This window comes from Anser anser (assembly GCF_964211835.1).
Source record: "Anser anser genome assembly, chromosome: 26".
NCBI classification, from domain to species: domain Eukaryota; kingdom Metazoa; phylum Chordata; class Aves; order Anseriformes; family Anatidae; genus Anser; species Anser anser.
In genome coordinates, this window is record NC_139747.1 from 439,071 (window position 1) to 455,118 (window position 16,048).

The 16,048-nt window shown below is 60.3% G+C and overlaps 1 protein-coding gene across 13 annotated transcripts in view; it reads left to right on the forward strand.

The window, feature by feature from the left end:
* Window positions 1–16,048, forward strand: part of ANK1 (ankyrin 1) — a 71,615-nt gene that overhangs the window by 45,192 nt on the left and 10,375 nt on the right. For 11 of the 13 annotated variants that reach the window (XR_014575398.1, XM_083811491.1, XM_083811486.1 and 8 more), the window contains 32 exons: window positions 1,806–1,904; window positions 2,937–3,035; window positions 3,707–3,805; window positions 3,919–4,104; window positions 4,243–4,341; window positions 4,862–4,960; window positions 5,294–5,392; window positions 5,824–6,021; window positions 6,140–6,238; window positions 6,611–6,709; window positions 6,980–7,078; window positions 7,269–7,466; window positions 7,644–7,742; window positions 7,830–7,928; window positions 8,999–9,196; window positions 9,409–9,507; window positions 9,893–9,991; window positions 10,312–10,410; window positions 10,515–10,607; window positions 10,848–10,920; window positions 11,298–11,321; window positions 12,132–12,234; window positions 12,525–12,672; window positions 12,894–12,991; window positions 13,079–13,303; window positions 13,722–13,876; window positions 14,085–14,296; window positions 14,423–14,627; window positions 14,801–14,897; window positions 15,251–15,479; window positions 15,656–15,781; window positions 15,869–15,988. Coding sequence is in view for 11 of the 13 variants with exons in the window: in XM_083811491.1 (XP_083667617.1) it covers window positions 1,806–1,904; window positions 2,937–3,035; window positions 3,707–3,805; window positions 3,919–4,104; window positions 4,243–4,341; window positions 4,862–4,960; window positions 5,294–5,392; window positions 5,824–6,021; window positions 6,140–6,238; window positions 6,611–6,709; window positions 6,980–7,078; window positions 7,269–7,466; window positions 7,644–7,742; window positions 7,830–7,928; window positions 8,999–9,196; window positions 9,409–9,507; window positions 9,893–9,991; window positions 10,312–10,410; window positions 10,515–10,607; window positions 10,848–10,920; window positions 11,298–11,321; window positions 12,132–12,234; window positions 12,525–12,672; window positions 12,894–12,991; window positions 13,079–13,303; window positions 13,722–13,876; window positions 14,085–14,296; window positions 14,423–14,627; window positions 14,801–14,897; window positions 15,251–15,479; window positions 15,656–15,781; window positions 15,869–15,988 (4,074 nt within the window). In the remaining 2 variants the exon portion in view is untranslated. The remainder of the gene's footprint in view (window positions 1–1,805; window positions 1,905–2,936; window positions 3,036–3,706; window positions 3,806–3,918; window positions 4,105–4,242; window positions 4,342–4,861; window positions 4,961–5,293; window positions 5,393–5,823; window positions 6,022–6,139; window positions 6,239–6,610; window positions 6,710–6,979; window positions 7,079–7,268; window positions 7,467–7,643; window positions 7,743–7,829; window positions 7,929–8,998; window positions 9,197–9,408; window positions 9,508–9,892; window positions 9,992–10,311; window positions 10,411–10,514; window positions 10,608–10,847; window positions 10,921–11,297; window positions 11,322–12,131; window positions 12,235–12,524; window positions 12,673–12,893; window positions 12,992–13,078; window positions 13,304–13,721; window positions 13,877–14,084; window positions 14,297–14,422; window positions 14,628–14,800; window positions 14,898–15,250; window positions 15,480–15,655; window positions 15,782–15,868; window positions 15,989–16,048) is intronic. The other 2 variants (XR_014575399.1, XM_083811487.1) reach the window with 1 other exon arrangement.

Below are 16,048 nucleotides of genomic sequence, written 5' to 3' on the forward strand. Positions count from 1 at the left end.
GTGTAACAGGGTGCGTGTGTCTGTGGTCACTTACCCAGCTTGTGAGCTCAGAGAGGTGAGGGAATGGAGCAACCATGGGAATGGAGCTGTGCAGGTGTGTCCCAGTCAAAGAAGCTGGGCTGGACCGAGGTGATGGTCTATGTGTAGCCAGGCCTGGCTGGGGACCGTTTCCTTTCAGTGGCCCTGTTCTGTGAGTGCTGTAGCATCCCCGCTTCATTCCCCCTGGGCAGCAGGCCCCTTGTGCTTGGGGATCCAGGGGATGTTGGAGTTGGTGTGCTGAAGAAGCCTGTGAATATGTACATTTTTGCTGTCTGTGCAAATCAGACAAATTTATGATGCCAACTGTGATCTTGGATGGCTGGTGTCTTGAGCAAGAGGGAGGTAGAAAACCTTTTCACAATATGATAACCCACTCTGGAAGCTGTTGTAAGTTTAACTGGAGTGCTGAAGGTTGAAACTGGAGCTTCCCCTGGAATTTTCTGTGCCCCTACCTGCATTCAGGTGGGGATGAAGCAATTCTGTGACGTGACCTTCCAGTACTCTACAGAAGCTGGAACAGATGGTTAGGAGGTGGAGTGCTTGGGCAGGACTGTGTGCTCCCAGGGAGCTGGTGGCGCTCTGCCATGTGAGCGAGTTGCACAGGGGTGAGTAAGCATAATGCATCCATCTGGGAGAAGCAAGGCACTTTTCCCTTGTGGGGAAAAAAGTGCCATTTGAAAGTGCCTGCAAATATTTAACCTCTTTGCCAGCAAATATCGCAGCCCTTCTGTTCACATCTGGGAAGTGGAAGAGGGAGTCAGAAATAATGAAGCAGAAGCTATCTCAGCGGCCTCTGGGGTGCTGGCTGGCCTGACCCTGACTTCCGACAGCCCAGGGATGTTCCAAGGGCATTCTCCAGCCCTTTGCTTCTGGGGCTGTGGTTTCATGTGTAGGAAAAAGGAGAGGTGGACCGGGGCACCTGCAGAGACCTTCCCAAGAAGTCACCTGCATTGGTTGAGAGCTTCTAGGAGCAGGCAGAGCTGAAGAGTGGCACAGCCAATGCTTCCCCAGCAGCCTCTGCTACAGCTCAGTGCCAAGGGAGCAAAGCAGCCCTTGTGCTGGGCAGGGACGGCAGGACGGAGCCGTTGGTGGGTGGTCTGCAAAGCTAGCTGCTAGACTGGAAACTCCTGAACTGTTATGAGTTAAATTCAGCTGCTACTTGGATAAAACCATTGTCCTAGGCAGAGCTTCTCACTGCACTTCTGTCTGTGTAAATGTTAAATTTTGGGGTTTGTACGCACACTTACACAATGTGCGCATCCTCCTCGCTCTGGGCCATCCAGAGGGCTCAGCTCTGTGTTTTAGCTGTGGAAAGCATCACTGCGGGCAAGTGATCTCAAGGATGGGCGCCTGTGGAAAGTCACTGAAGCGGAGTCAGGAGTTGACATCAGGGATGTGTCAACTGAGACAGTGTTTGTGGGGCCACACACACCCACTGAGCTGTGGTGACGTCCATCCATAGGAAACAGTCTACAGGGGCCGCACTTCTTGCTCACGGGGAAACCTCTGCATTAATCAGCAGCTCAGCGTGCAGGGCTGCGTGCAGCTCCCCTGGCAGCATGGAGCCAGCTGTGGCTGTCGTGCTGATGCCAGTGCAGGGCTCGAGGGCAGGACAACGATTCCTGCTCCCGGTAGCCAGAGCCCTCTCCAGCACAGGCCAAATGCTCACAGTCCAGTCCGTACAGGAGCTCGGGGCAGATGGTTCCCTGGAGAGCCTCAGCCCCATCTGGTGACTAATGCCCCTCTCCCACCTTTGCTCCCTGCAGAACGGGCTGAATGCCTTGCACCTGGCCTCCAAGGAGGGCCATGTGAAAATGGTGGTGGAGCTGCTGCACAAGGAGATCGTTTTGGAGACAACGACCAAGGTGAGGAGAACGGAGTCTGGTCACGTTAGTCACTACTCCACAGGTTGCCATTGCTGCCAGACACGCCAGCGGCAGGTGGGCAGTGAGTCACGCTGTTTGCCTTTCGCTGCTTGGACGTCTGTGCTGGTGGCAGTGCTGCTGGGCTGGGGGACCAGGACCTGCCTTCGCTCCCAGTGAGTGAGAGGTTCTGCCCGTGCCTCTGCCCCTTGGGGGCCACAAGGGCCACTGTGAGCTCAAGAGGATAGTAACAGAAGCCACAACCTGTGCTTGTGCTGTCCTTGCCTCTCCACATGGGCTGCCTGCATACATCAGCCCTCACTGCCCAGGGCAGCCCCTGTGCACTGCATAACTGGTGTGGTCTTGGTGCCATTGCTGCAAGCCTTGAGAGCTCTGGAGCTCCATGGACCATTGCCTCCCTGCATCACCATGGCAAGGTGTGGCTCTCACTGCGTGACAGGTGAGACAGAGGCACAAGCAAGCTGGGCTGAAAAACGAGCAGCCTCTGGCACTGTCCAAAGGGCTCCGGGAGTGGGCCTGGCATGCCACCTCCCCTGTGCTCTGGCAAGGCTCGGGGTGTGGAGCAGAGTCTGGTATTCTGCCCCCACCACCTCAAGGCACAAGTCGGAATAGCCTGTGTCTGCATTTTCTGGCCTGCTTATCCCTTAGCTCTGCTGGGATGCCTTGGCTCCCAGGACACACTCTGCAGTTTTGCCTGAAGGCTGCCAGCTCAGCTCCCCCTTCTTCCCTCCCATACTCATCTCTGGTGCTGGAGATTTGCAGAGGCTGACAACGCACGCAGCTTTTGCTGCCAGTAACCTCATGAGAAATACGAGATCATTCTCTTCCCTGGCCAGCAAATATAAGTCTACAGCAGGGATGGGGCATGGAGCTCGAGATGCATGGTCCCAACCTGGCCAGATGCTGCCAAATGGCAGCAGCCCTGTTTGCATGTGTGTTAGTATACACGTCAGGCCCCTCTTTTCCCAGCTGGGTTGTTCCCGCCCCTGAGTGCTGCCCTGTGGTGTCTTTCAGAAGGGAAACACGGCACTGCACATTGCTGCCCTGGCTGGGCAACAGGACGTGGTCCGGGAACTGGTGAACTATGGGGCCAATGTCAACGCACAGTCGCAGGTAGAGTAACACAGGCTGGGGTGGGAAAAGCCCCCAGCACGTGCGGTGGTGGTGTTCTCGTGGTGAGAACTGTGCCCAGCGTGGGTACCTGAACAGCCCTTTACAGTTCCTCTCTAGTCCTGTTCAGGGTCAAGGATTGCTCTGCCTCACGAGGGTGTGAGTGGGTGGGGAGGCTTGAGAGCGATGGGAGGTGAGTCCCTCTCTGGTGGGAGTCCATGGCAGCACACACAAGCATGCTGAACCCTTCCTGGGAGGACTCATGGGTGATGCTTGCTGACACAGCTGTGAGTTTTCCTGCAGCCCTTGCATGTCTGCACACCATGCCTCCTTTGTTCACTCTTTCGTGGACCTGGTGGGGCTGCAAGCCCTTCAGTGTGTGCCTGATGGGAAAAATATCCCCAGAGTTCAGGGAGTGTAGAGGCAGAGAGTGGAAGGCAGTGTTTTATGGGCTGACTGCTGAGAAGCATCTCCTGGTTCTTTCTGGATGTGGGGGGCCTTCGGCTCCAGCTTTCTGATTGCTCCAATGTTGCCACTAGATTTTTACTTTACTCACTCACACTGTGCGTGATTTTTCCCCAGTTCAATGAGCTGAGGGGGTGGCTGTTGGTGGGGTGGAGCTCTGCAAGGATCTGGAAGAAGGGTTGTATTGATGTGCACGGCTCTGTTTGCAGAAAGGCTTCACACCCCTCTACATGGCAGCGCAGGAAAACCACCTGGAAGTTGTCAAGTTCCTGCTGGAAAATGGAGCCAACCAGAATGTAGCCACAGAGGTGAGGTCCTTGGGGAGGACGCTGCAGCCCTGCTTACTGGGGCTGCTCTTGGATGTGCCAGACGCTGATGTGGCTCCTTGGCTCTCCCCCTCTCACCTGCCTCTCTTTGTCAGGATGGCTTCACGCCGCTAGCTGTGGCTCTGCAGCAGGGACATGAGAATGTGGTTGCTCACCTTATCAACTATGGGACAAAGGGTAAGGTCCGCCTGCCCGCCTTGCACATTGCAGCCCGCAACGATGACACCCGCACAGCTGCCGTGCTGCTGCAGAATGACCCCAATGCTGACGTCCTCTCCAAGGTGTGTGGCTCTCCCACCCCGTATCTGGGAGCTTTTCCACATCCCCAGGGAGAACAGCAGCTTGGTATGCTGTATCTATCCATCCTTTCAGCAGGGAGCATGTGTCTGGCTGGGCTGATCCCTCCTTCTTTCCCCTAGACTGGATTTACCCCCTTGCACATTGCAGCCCACTACGAGAATCTCAGTGTGGCCCAATTACTGCTGAACCGTGGAGCCAGTGTCAACTTCACACCCCAGGTGAGTGCAAAGTGGTGTGGCTGCTGGAACTGGCACTGCCCCAGTACGAGGGGAGGATGCTGTAGGAGGGGAGGATCCCTTCCATGTGATGAACAGCTCCAAGGTCCCTTGGAGAGGTGGCACTGTGCAGAAGATAGCACACTGGTACCTGTCTGAGGGTTTGCCATTCATAAGCCGCATGGGACTTTTCTGCTGCATCTCACCTCTGTCACAGCTGTGCTCTTGGGACTTTGTGTCCAGGCTGAGGGAAAGCTGGTGCTGCCGTAGGACAGAGCTTATGCCCCTGTAGTTGGTGTGCCATTTCCAGTCGCACGGGTGCAGACAAACCCACAGCCTGGCACTTTTCTGCGAGCCCTGTGCAGCTTCTGTTCACAGCTGGAGACCGGGGCAGGCCCGGCTGTCCCTGAGCAGGGATTTCGCCGTTTCCTGCCCTCTGTTGTTTGCCCCGTGCTTCCTGGCAGCCCTGCAGGGGAAAGAGAAGGGGTTGCTCCCTTTAACAGACTGCCCTTCCTTCCGTCAGAATGGGATCACTCCCCTGCATATAGCCTCCCGTCGAGGCAACATCATCATGGTACGGCTGCTGCTGGATCGCGGGGCCCAGATAGAGACAAGGACCAAGGTGAGACCCCTTCCGAATCACCAGCAAGCGCGCGGGTCTCCATCCCCAGGCTCCCTGTGCCTGAGGAGCACTGCTGTGCTGTGCTGTGCTCCCCAGCACGTACCCCGTGAACATCGTGCTGGGGCATGACCGCAGGTCTCTGGTGCACTGAGGAAATGGACCAGTTTTTTCAGTGCTACTTGCACGGGTTGAGGGGAGGCTGCATGCAAGGCTGATGTGCCTTGGAGACTGAGGGCAGGCTCAGTTTTGCCTTATTTTACAAACAAGTCACGAGTCTGTTCTTTCCTGACCTTTCCTTGCGCATGCTGAGCCTCTGAACCCTTCTCTCCCCAGGACGAGCTGACCCCTCTCCACTGTGCAGCTCGCAATGGACATGTGCGAATTGCAGAGATCCTGCTGGATCATGGGGCTCCCATTCAAGCCAAAACCAAGGTGCCCATGGGACCCTGTGGGGTTGTGCTTGGTGTTAGGCCCTGGGACGGTGCAGGGGTCACAAGCTGTGTGCAGCTGCTGGATGCTCTCCGTGGCTGGGCCAGGGCTGAGCTTTTAGTCACCAAGGGGCAAGGAACTCCCAGACCTCCTCCTTGGCCCTCACTGGAGCCTTTTGCTAAAGGGCTACGTGCCCTGGGAAGGGGGTGGCCTGGGGACAGCCTGCCCCATGGCAGCAGCTCTTCAGGTCTTGCCCTCTGCTCAGCATCGCTCCCTTGTAAGTCACAGTGGGGCACCTGCGGGCTCCTCTCCGGCAGCAGCTTGGGATTACCGTGTCCCTTCTGCCCAGAGCTGTGGCCCAGGGAGCGGCGGGGCTTTGGGAGCTGCCCAGTGCCCCCCCAGCCCAGCCCTGAGGCCCTGCTCCACGGTCACAGAATGGCCTGTCGCCGATCCACATGGCAGCGCAGGGTGACCACCTGGACTGCGTGCGCCTGCTCCTGCAGTACAGCGCTGAGATCGACGACATCACGCTGGACCACCTAACGCCGCTGCATGTGGCCGCGCACTGCGGCCACCACCGTGTGGCCAAGCTGTTGGTGGAGAAGGGGGCCAAGCCCAACTCCAGAGCCCTGGTGAGCAAGGAGGGGCGGGCAAAAGAACAGAAAAGGAGGGAGGGGGCTGGGGATGGAAAAAAAAAGGGGGAGGAGGAGAAGTGTGTTTGCAATTGACTGTCAGTTGGTTTTTCTGCAGAATGGCTTCACACCCCTCCACATCGCCTGCAAGAAGAACCACATCCGGGTGATGGAGCTGCTGCTGAAGACGGGAGCCTCCATCGACGCTGTCACAGAGGTGGGTGGGCTGCAGGCCGGCCCCAGCTTTGCTGCTGCTGCCCGTGCACAACAGGCAATGCTGCAGGGGAGGACAGCTTGCTGCCTCTGCTGACCCCCAGCATCTTCTTCCTGGTGGTTGAGAGCTCCTTGCAGCTCAGGACCTGCCGCTCCTGGCAGCACCTCCCCACAGCCTGCTTCCTGCAGGGCAGGCAGCTGCAGGGGGCAGCAGCTCTCCGTGTTGCCCTCAGCTCACCTGGGGGCTGCCAGGGGCCTGGCAGGAGACACGGGGTTTGCCTGTGTGTCAGAGCATGCCCGGGGGTGCAAGCACGGGAAGAGGTGTTGGTGAGACCATCAGCCCCCATCAAGAGTCTTGACCCCCTTCTCTCCCCAGTCCGGCCTGACCCCTTTGCACGTGGCTGCCTTCATGGGGCACCTGCCGATTGTTAAGACCCTGCTGCAGCGTGGAGCATCTCCTAATGTGTCCAATGTGGTGAGTCCTGGCCGGGCTCGGGCCGCGGGGGCTCACTATGGGGGGGTGCAGCGGGAGGTCAAGGTTCCCCGCATCCTGCTCTCTGCTCTCCTGGGAAATCCCTGGTGCCCCCTCTCCCTCCTCACCCCCCCGACCCCTGCTGTCAGGAGGAAACACTGGGGGCTAGAACAAACTGGGGGCACTGCTCTCCTACGCTTGGACCAGAAGAATGACTGCAGGAAGGCATGTCCCCTCCCGTGGCCTCACCGCTTTAACCTGTCCTTGGTGCAGAAAGTGGAGACGCCCCTGCACATGGCAGCCAGAGCTGGGCACACGGATGTGGCCAAGTACCTGCTGCAGAACAAAGCCAAAGCCAACGCCAAGGCCAAGGTAGGCAGGGAGCTCCTGTGTGCCAGTCCAGCGCTGGGAACAGCTGGTGCTGGGTGCTTGCTCTTGCCTGCCCAGGGCCTTGCCTGCCAGGGGCTGTGGAGCATCAGGGGTTGGGCCGGTGCCCTTTGCGCCCTGCAAGGAAGGGACAGGTCCGGGCCCACCAGCAACAGCCTCTCTGCCTCCCTCACAGGATGACCAGACTCCTCTGCACTGCGCTGCACGCATTGGCCACACCGGCATGGTCAAACTCCTCCTGGAGAACAATGCAAACCCCAACCTGGCGACAACAGCAGGGCACACGCCCCTGCACATCACGGCCAGAGAGGGGCATGTGGACACAGCCCTGGCCCTGCTGGAGAAGGGAGCCTCCCAGACCTGCATGACCAAGGTAGGCTGCTGTGGCTGCTGCTGCAGTAGGGTGATGTGGCTGGGTGGGCTGGCAGCGTGGTGTCCCTGTCACAGAAGGGGCAGCTTCCTCCTGAGCTGCAGCACCCCCTCCTGTGCTTGTGCCAGCATTCTCCTTGTCATCCCTGTACACCCTGTGATGGGCTGCCTTTCTCCTCAGAAAGGATTTACCCCTCTCCACGTTGCAGCCAAGTATGGGAAGGTGGATGTGGCAGAGCTGCTGCTGGCACATGACGCTCACCCTAATGCAGCAGGGAAGGTGAGGGTTGCTCTAGGGCTGTGGGAGGAGTGAGTGGTATGGGGAGAGGCTCTGTCTCACCGCTCGGCGCCCTCTCCCCCTCTGCAGAATGGCCTGACCCCGCTGCATGTGGCTGTGCACCACAACAACCTGGAGATCGTCAAGCTGCTGCTTCCCAAGGGGAGCTCCCCACACAGCTCAGCCTGGGTAAGACTGGACGTGGCCCCGTTTCTGTGGGGATGTCGTGTGTGTCCAGTGCACTCCAGCTGGCTGTGCCCTGTCCTGCGTCACCCCTCGACCGTGACACCCGCCAGTCACCCCTACGGCCCGCCATGCCGACCGCTCGTGCTGGCCCATCCCCTGCAGCAGCAGGGGTGCTGAGCAGTCCTGTTCCAGCAGAGCAGCTGTGTCAGGGATGTTCCCTGCTGGCAGCCTGGTGGCTGTTGTGGGGGACGTGTTTCCATGGCAAGCCCTGCTGAGCAGCGCTGCGGTCTGGCAGTTTTGGAAACCACACGTGAATGTTTGTGTGCAGCTGGGAAGCCAGGAGGCAGAAAGAAACAGCAGCTTGTGAGCGTCTCAGGCTCTGCCTGAGCATGGGGAGCATTTCCCTGTGGAGCAGCCCAGCAGCCTTGGTTTCCACATTGTTTGCAGAAGCTGCATCCTCCCAGCAGACGAGCAGCCACCAGTGCCAGCTCTCCCCCTCTGGCTCTCCCCTCTCCCCTGTGTGGCTTCTAGCAGACCTGCTGGGCATCAGAGCAGCTGGTGCTGGTGCCGATCCTCCTCAGTCTGCGTCACCGACAGTCCACGTCACTGCGGGCAAGGGGTGTCTGTTCCGCTTCTGGCACGCAGTCGCACAGGCAGTGCTCAAGGCCCTGTGGCCTCTGCCTGAATATTAATCCCGTGTGTTGTGAGTCCTGCTCCACACGTCCGCCTGGCATGTCCTAGTAGGTGCCTGCCTGCTGGCTCTTGCTGCCCCAAGTGGCCGCATGCTAGAAATTAATGTGAGGAAAACCTCAGGACTGCCGATACCAGTTGGACCCAAAGCCTTGGAAGCCCCTCGGCTGATTTGGCTGGAGAAGCAGGATTTGCTCAGTGGCAAGTGGCCTCGGTGGCAGGACTAGTTGCTGTCAGGGAGATGGCTCAGGCGTGAGGCTGTGTCCCTGAGCTCTGGAGGTAGCTAGGAAGGGCAGGCCTGGCCTGCAGAGGTGGGCTAGTACCTCCTGTCCTGGCAGATCTGCTTGGTGTTTCCTAAGCACTGCAGTGGTCTTCTCCCACAGAACGGGTACACCCCCCTGCACATCGCTGCCAAGCAGAACCAGATGGAGGTGGCCAGCAGCTTGCTGCAGTACGGGGCTTCTGCAAACGCAGAGTCTGTGCAGGGAGTCACCCCCCTACACCTGGCTTCTCAGGAGGGGCACGCGGACATGGTGGCACTGCTTTTCTCCAAACAAGCCAACGGCGATTTAGGCAACAAGGTAAGTTGTGCTGGTGCTTCCTGCCAGGCTGGAGGTGAACGCCCTGGCAGGCAGTAGCAGACCCAGTGCCTCTCTGCATCCAGGCAGCAAGGCCCTGGCCACGAGCACAGTGTTGGCCAGTTTGCCACGTTGACAACCCAGCTTAAGAGGCTCTGCTGGTAGAGCTGCAGTGCTTCCACTGCCACTGTGCAGGTGACCTGCTCTTTTTGCAGAGTGGCCTGACTCCTCTCCATCTCGTGGCCCAAGAGGGACATGTGCCAGTTGCTGATGTTCTGTTGAAACACAGAGTTACAGTGGATGCAACAACCAGGGTAAAGTAGTGCATTGGTCATGGCTGGGATGAAAAACACTTGGGAACTACTTCTAGGCCTGCTGCAAGCAGAGCCTTGCTTTTCTTCTTTGTGCAAGAACTTCCCCCCTTGCAGGCATCCTTGTGTCTTGGGGTCTCTTCTTTCTCTTCCCCCCACCTCACTGCAAGAATGCTTCTTGCCTGCTCCCACGGCTCACCCCTGTCTTCCCGGGCACAACGTGGTGTGATCTGCAGTGTGGCCTCAGCCCTGACCCTGGGCTCTCGGGCAGCACCAGCACACGTTCCATGCTTCAGCTCTGGGGGCTTGCCCGTGGAATCAGCATACCCAAGACAGAAGGGCAGAAAGCACCGCTGAAGGCAGGCTGAGTCCCGATCTTGTCTTTCAGATGGGCTATACCCCGCTGCATGTGGCCAGCCACTATGGGAACATCAAACTGGTGAAGTTTCTGCTACAGCACCAGGCTGATGTCAATGCCAAGACTAAGGTACGGTGATGCCCTGTGCTCCAAGGACCCCTCTGCCCTGGGGAACAGAATGCAGGTTGATGGGAAAGCCTTTGCCCGCCCTTGCCCCCATGACCCCTCCACCGTGCTCCAAGGCTTGCTTTCTCCATGACGGGAAGCTGCTGTAGTCCACCTACAGCCCCGGGCAGGTGCTGGGTCCTGCAGACCCCTTCGCTCACCCCAGAAAGTAGAGGGGAAGACCTCGTCCTCTAGGCATGAAGCATCATGTGAAGCCTGGGGCGAGCGTTCCTTGGGCAGCAGAACCCAGAGCTGACGGCAACACCCTCTGTCGTCTCCCGCAGCTGGGCTACACTCCCCTGCACCAGGCAGCACAGCAGGGCCACACGGATGTCGTGACGCTGCTGCTGAAGCATGGCGCCTCCCCCAACGAGATCAGCACGGTAGGAAGTGCGCTCACCTGCACCTCCTCGCCCTGTAGTGAGCTCAGGTGCTTGCTTGGGCTCCCTCACGGCTGCAGCTGACCCCGTCCTCCCTCCTTGCACAGAATGGCACCACTCCCCTGGCCATTGCAAAGCGGCTCGGCTACATTTCTGTCACAGACGTGCTCAAGATCGTCACAGAGGAAACTGACATCCTGGTGAGCTCCTGGGCACGGGACCGGTGGGGTGCAGGACCCTGTGTAGGAGAGCTGAGGCTGGGATCAGCCAGGCGGAGGTCTGCTGGCCTCGGCCAGGCAGCGAGCCCCAGGCAGCAGCTGTGGTCTCACTTGGGGCAGAGGTTGCGTGAGTGCAGCCTGAGCGCCCCGGCGTGGGGAGGGGAGCTGCGGGCGGCTGTGCGGTAAGGGCTGGCCTGCTCTGACTGTCGTCTGTTCCCACAGCCAGTCAGTGACAAGTACCGCATGAGCTTCCCGGAGACTGTGGATGAGATTCTGGACGTGTCGGAGGATGAAGGTGAGGGGCTGGAGCTAGGTCGCACCCCCAGAGGTCTGCTGGCTGAGCCGGCACCGCTGCCAGCAGCCCCAGGGACGGGCACGGGGGTTGGGGGAGCTGCCTGGCCACACAGGGGTCTCTCAGAGAGGAGGTGGGGAGCCCACCAGCCTCCAGGAATGGCTTCCCCTGGCTCAGGTGCTCCCCTGTGCTGTGCGAGGGGGAGATACCTGGACCTCTCTGTGGCCCCATACCCCAAGGAAAGTGTGCAGAGAGCCCTCGGGCACATGGAGCACCCCACCGTGCTCCCTGGGGCAGTACCAGCTCCCAGCCCGGCTGCAGCTGGTCTGCTCCTGTCCCCTCCCACTGAGACCTCACTTTTGCCTCTTCTTACTTTGCAGGCACTGCTCATGTCACAGTAATGGGTATGCAACACGTCTCCTGCCCCAGCTCAATGGCCCATTTCACCCCATGGCCACTAACCATCTGCACGCCACATCCATCTGCTGAGCCTTGTTGCTGGGCTGGTGCCACCCAGCACAGGCCCTGCCATCCTCTTCTGCCCATCTGTGTCCATGCTGCTTGCTGTGGTGTGACTGCATGAACAGGGCTGTCCCCCAGCCAGGGGGGCAGAGGAACCTGGCTCTGTGGCAAGCTCTGGTGCCCGTACCCAGCCACCCCATGCCGCTCTGGCCACAGCAGGGGTGAAGCCGAGCACTGGAGGGTCCCTGTGCTGCTGCAGTCCCCTCCCCATCACCAGGGCTGTTCTCCTGCTTTGGGAGGTGCTGGGCTCCTTCCTGCAGGGCTTTAGCACCAGCCCAGCCCTGGTGGACTCCTTAGCAGGAGTTAATTGGGCCGGCAGGTGGTGCTGGCTGGGCTTGTCCCCCAGTCAGAGGTGCACAGATGCACTTGACAACGTTGGTGAGTCCTTCATGTGGCCCCTGTCCTGCCTACACCTGCCTGCAGTGCCCGGCAGTGAGGTGTCCCCAGCAGGCTCTGCTCTGCGTGTGGGTGCTGTGGAAAAGGGGTCGGCTGGCAGCCGAGGCTCCCAACAGCTACCGCAGCTCCTGTCCCACTAACCAACAGCTTCGGCCTCTGTCAGAGGGAAAAGCCCCCACACGTCTGGGGACGAGTGTGTGTGGCCAGTGGTGGGAGCAGGGATGGGGACAAAGGCTGAGCTTCTGTGCTCCCTTGTCCTGCTACCTCGGCGATGCTAAGCCAGCTCTCGGTTTCAGAGGAGGAGCTGATCGCACCGAAGCCCAGGACACCTGAACCCAGGGACCAGGAGAGCAAGAGGGAGATGCTGGAGCTTGTGACCAGGATGACACTGGAGCGAATGTATGAGGCACTGGATGGCAGAGGGGGAGTGGGAGCGGGGCGCGAGACCAGTTTGGTGTTGGGTTGGGATGCCAACAGGGCAGGGACAGCTGAAGGCCAGGAGCACATCCCTGAGCCCCAGCAGCCATTGCAGCAGGCACAGCTGGTTGGTGGTGGTCCTGCACCAGGACATGTGTGGGTCTGTGGCTGAGTGCACCTTCGCCCAGCGGCCCCAGGGCTCGCTTGGGATGGCTGGAAGCTGAGTGTCCCAGCCTGCCGCTGCAGTGGCTGTCACTGCTCTCTCCTACCAGGGAGGAGTCTCCAGCTGTCCCACAGGTCCCCTGTATTCCACCTGAGACTGTGGTGACCAGAGCAGAGGAGCCTGAGCAGTTAGGACCTGTGGAGACAGAAGCTGAGCAAGGCAGCCTGCTGCATGCGCCCTCGGTGTCCCCGCAGGAGGTGAGCGTGGGACACAGCCTGCCATGGCCCCTGGGTCATCCTTTGCCTGGTGGACCCCCCTTCCCCGTCAGCCCAGAGCTAAAATGTGAGGTGGGCAGGGGGAACAGATCTGGTGGTATGGGGCTGCCTCGTTAGGGTTGGGAGAGTGCAGAGGCGGGAGCAGGCTCAGCACCCCCAAACAGGACCCTGTGCCCATGGGGGCTCTTCCCTGCCTTACGCAGCCCTCCAAGGAGTTCGATGAGGACTCTCTGATCCCCAGCAGCCCAGCCACTGAGACTTCAGACAACATCAGCCCAGTGGCCAGCCCCGTGCACACAGGGTGAGTGCTCGGCCCGCGTGGCACCGGTGCGACGTGCGCACGGCTGGCTGCAAGGCACCCACCTGCCCCTGCCTCCATCTGCTGCAGGTTCCTGGTGAGCTTCATGGTGGACGCCCGTGGCGGCTCCATGCGGGGCAGCCGGCACCACGGGCTGCGTGTGGTCATCCCACCCCGCGCCTGCGCCGCACCGACCCGCATCACCTGCCGCCTGGTGAAGCCCCAGAAGCTGCCCGCACCCCCAAATCTGGCTGAGGAGGAGGGCTTGGCCAGCCGGATCATCGCTCTGGGGCCTGCCGGTGCCCAGTTCCTCAGGTGAGCGTGGCTGGAAATGGAGTGGATGGGGCTGCCCCCACCAGGACCACCCCTTAGGGCTGGGGATGGGCCTGGACTCCTCTGGAGACTGGGGACAAGACCTGTGCTGGCTGCTGCTTGTGGAGGTCTGGTGCAGGAGTGATCCCAGCTCTGGCCAGGCACGGTGCAATTTTGGGGTGGGTGATTGCAGCGTGATGGAGCAATGGCAGCCCCTGTGGCTGTGCTGGGGAAAGTCCTGATCAGCAGTGGCCTGCTGGGTGCAGAGCTCCATTTCCCAGAGACAAGGCTGTGAGGTGTCCTGCCTTCCTCTTCCTGTGGCTGTGTAGCGTGGCCAGGCATTCTGCCCACAGCCACCTTGCTGCCTGCAAATCCCAGTGGCAGCACACGGCTGTGAGCACACTTCCTTCCCTATCTGCAGCCCTGTCATCGTGGAGATCCCCCACTTTGCCTCTTACGGGCGTGGAGACCGTGAGTTGGTGGTGTTGCGCAATGAGAACGGCTCGGTCTGGAAGGAGCACCGCAACCTCTATGAGGAGAGCTACATGGACCAGCTACTCAATGGCATGGATGAGGGTGAGCGCTGCCAGGGTTGGGGTTTGACACCAGGCGACTCCCCCCCACAATACAGGGCTGCAGCTGGCCTGGGAATGGCCGCGGCCGTGCTGGGAGATGGTGGGATGGGGCCAAGCAAGGTGTGGGAGGTGCAGCTCGGAAGAAGTGGTGGGTGAGAGCCGTGGGCTTGGAGCATGGGTGAACGCTGATGGCTGCGCTGCTCTTGCAGAGCTTGAGAGCCTGGAGGAGCTGGAGAAGAAGAGGGTCTGCCGCATCATCACTACCGACTTCCCTCTCTACTTTGTGGTCATGTCCCGGATTTGCCAGGTCTGTGACATGATCGGCCCTGAGGGAGGGTGCTTGAGAAGCACCCTGGTGCCCATGGTACAGGCCACCTTCCCAGACACCGCTGTCACCAAGGAAGTGAGACTGGCCCTGCAGGTGAGCCCAGAGAACTCGGTCTGGAGCCTGGCTGGGCTTCCGCAGTCAGGGACAGGCAGCTGGCCCAGGCTGCATCCCAGCGCTCGCGGGGGCTGGCCCTGACTCCCCCGCCTGTGCTGCCCACAGGCACAGCCTGTGCCCGATGAGCTGGTGACCAAGCTGCTGGGGAACCAGGCAACCTTCAGCCCCATTGTCACGGTGGAGCCGCGCCGGCGGAAGTTCCACCGCCCCATCGGCCTCCGTATCCCTCTGCCCCCGTCCTGGAAGGACAGTCCCCGAGACAGCGGCGAGGGTGACACCACCAGCCTGCGCCTGCTCTGCAGTGTGATTGGTGAGGGTGCCGCCCCCGCCGTGCGGGCACAAGTGATCCTGGTGGGGACGGGCTGGGCTGCTTCGGTGGGATGTAGCTCCTGGGAGTCAAGGGCGGGTTGCGGCTGTGCGGTGGGGAGAGCAGACCCCTGGCTTATGGAGGGGCAGCGTGCTTACCCCTGCTTTCTGCTGCAGGAGGGACGGCCCAAGCTCAGTGGGAAGACATCACAGGCACCACAAAGTTGGTCTATGAAAAGGAATGTGCTAATTTTACCACCAATGTGTCTGCCAGGTAAGTCGTGGGCAAGCAGGTGGTGCAGTGGGGACACCTGCTGATCCTGGGGCCCTCTTGGGGTGCAGTCTGTGCTGAAAAGAGCCTCCGGCCCCTGTGCTCATTGGTTTCTGTGGTGCTGCCACACCCCCACACGCAGGGCAGTTGACTCTAGCCTTAAGACACCCATGCTGCCTCGACACACACCAGGAAACACTGCGACACCTGGGTGTGCTGAGGGAAAGGGCCAGTTCTTGCACTTGTGTGCAACTCCCACACCCAGAACCCTTGTGGCAACCTCTGCGGTGCTGTTTGCTCCCCTGGTGTGGCTGGGGAACCACTTCTGCAGCACCCCTGATCCAGCCCTCCCACAGGTTCTGGCTGGCCGACTGCCCACGCACAGCGGAGGCCGTGCACTTCGCCACCATGCTGTACAGGGAGCTGACAGCTGTGCCCTACATGGCCAAATTTGTGGTGTTTGCCAAGATGAACGATGCACGGGAAGGCAGGCTGCGCTGCTACTGCATGACTGACGACAAGGTGGACAAGACTTTAGAGCAGCATGAAAACTTCACCGAGGTGGCCCGCAGCAGGGACATTGAGGTTTGTCCCCAGCAGCATGCATGGCAGACAGCAGGGCAAGGGCAAGGGCTGCCTGTGCGGGAGGGGTGCTGATGCCAGTGGAGGGGCCTGGCCCAGGCCTGGAGAGGAGGGCTAGAGGTCAGAGGCGGGGGAAGCTGCTCTGCACAGGGACTTATCCTGTTTTCCCTCCCCTCCAGGTGGTGGAGGGGATGCCTTTGCACGTCGAGCTCTCAGGAAACCTGGTTCCTGTTAAGAAGACCACGCAGCCACGCACCTTCCTCTTCCAGTCCTTCCGGGAGAACCGCCTTGTCATCTCCATCAAGGTAAGGGCAGGGCACAGGGCTGGGCTGCAGTGGGGCCCCTGCACCTGCCCTGTGCCAGGCCCCACTACCCGGCCTCTTGGTGCGCAGGTCCGGGACAGCAGTCGGGAAGCCAGCGGCTCCCTGTCTTTCCTGCGCAAGGCCATGAAGTACGAGGACCTGCAGCACGTGCTCTGCCACCTCAACATCAGCATACCACCCTGCACCAAGGTCAGCATCTGCTCTTCTTCCTCAGCTGCCCCATGTGGCCATGCCGCTCTGTGCTGGGGC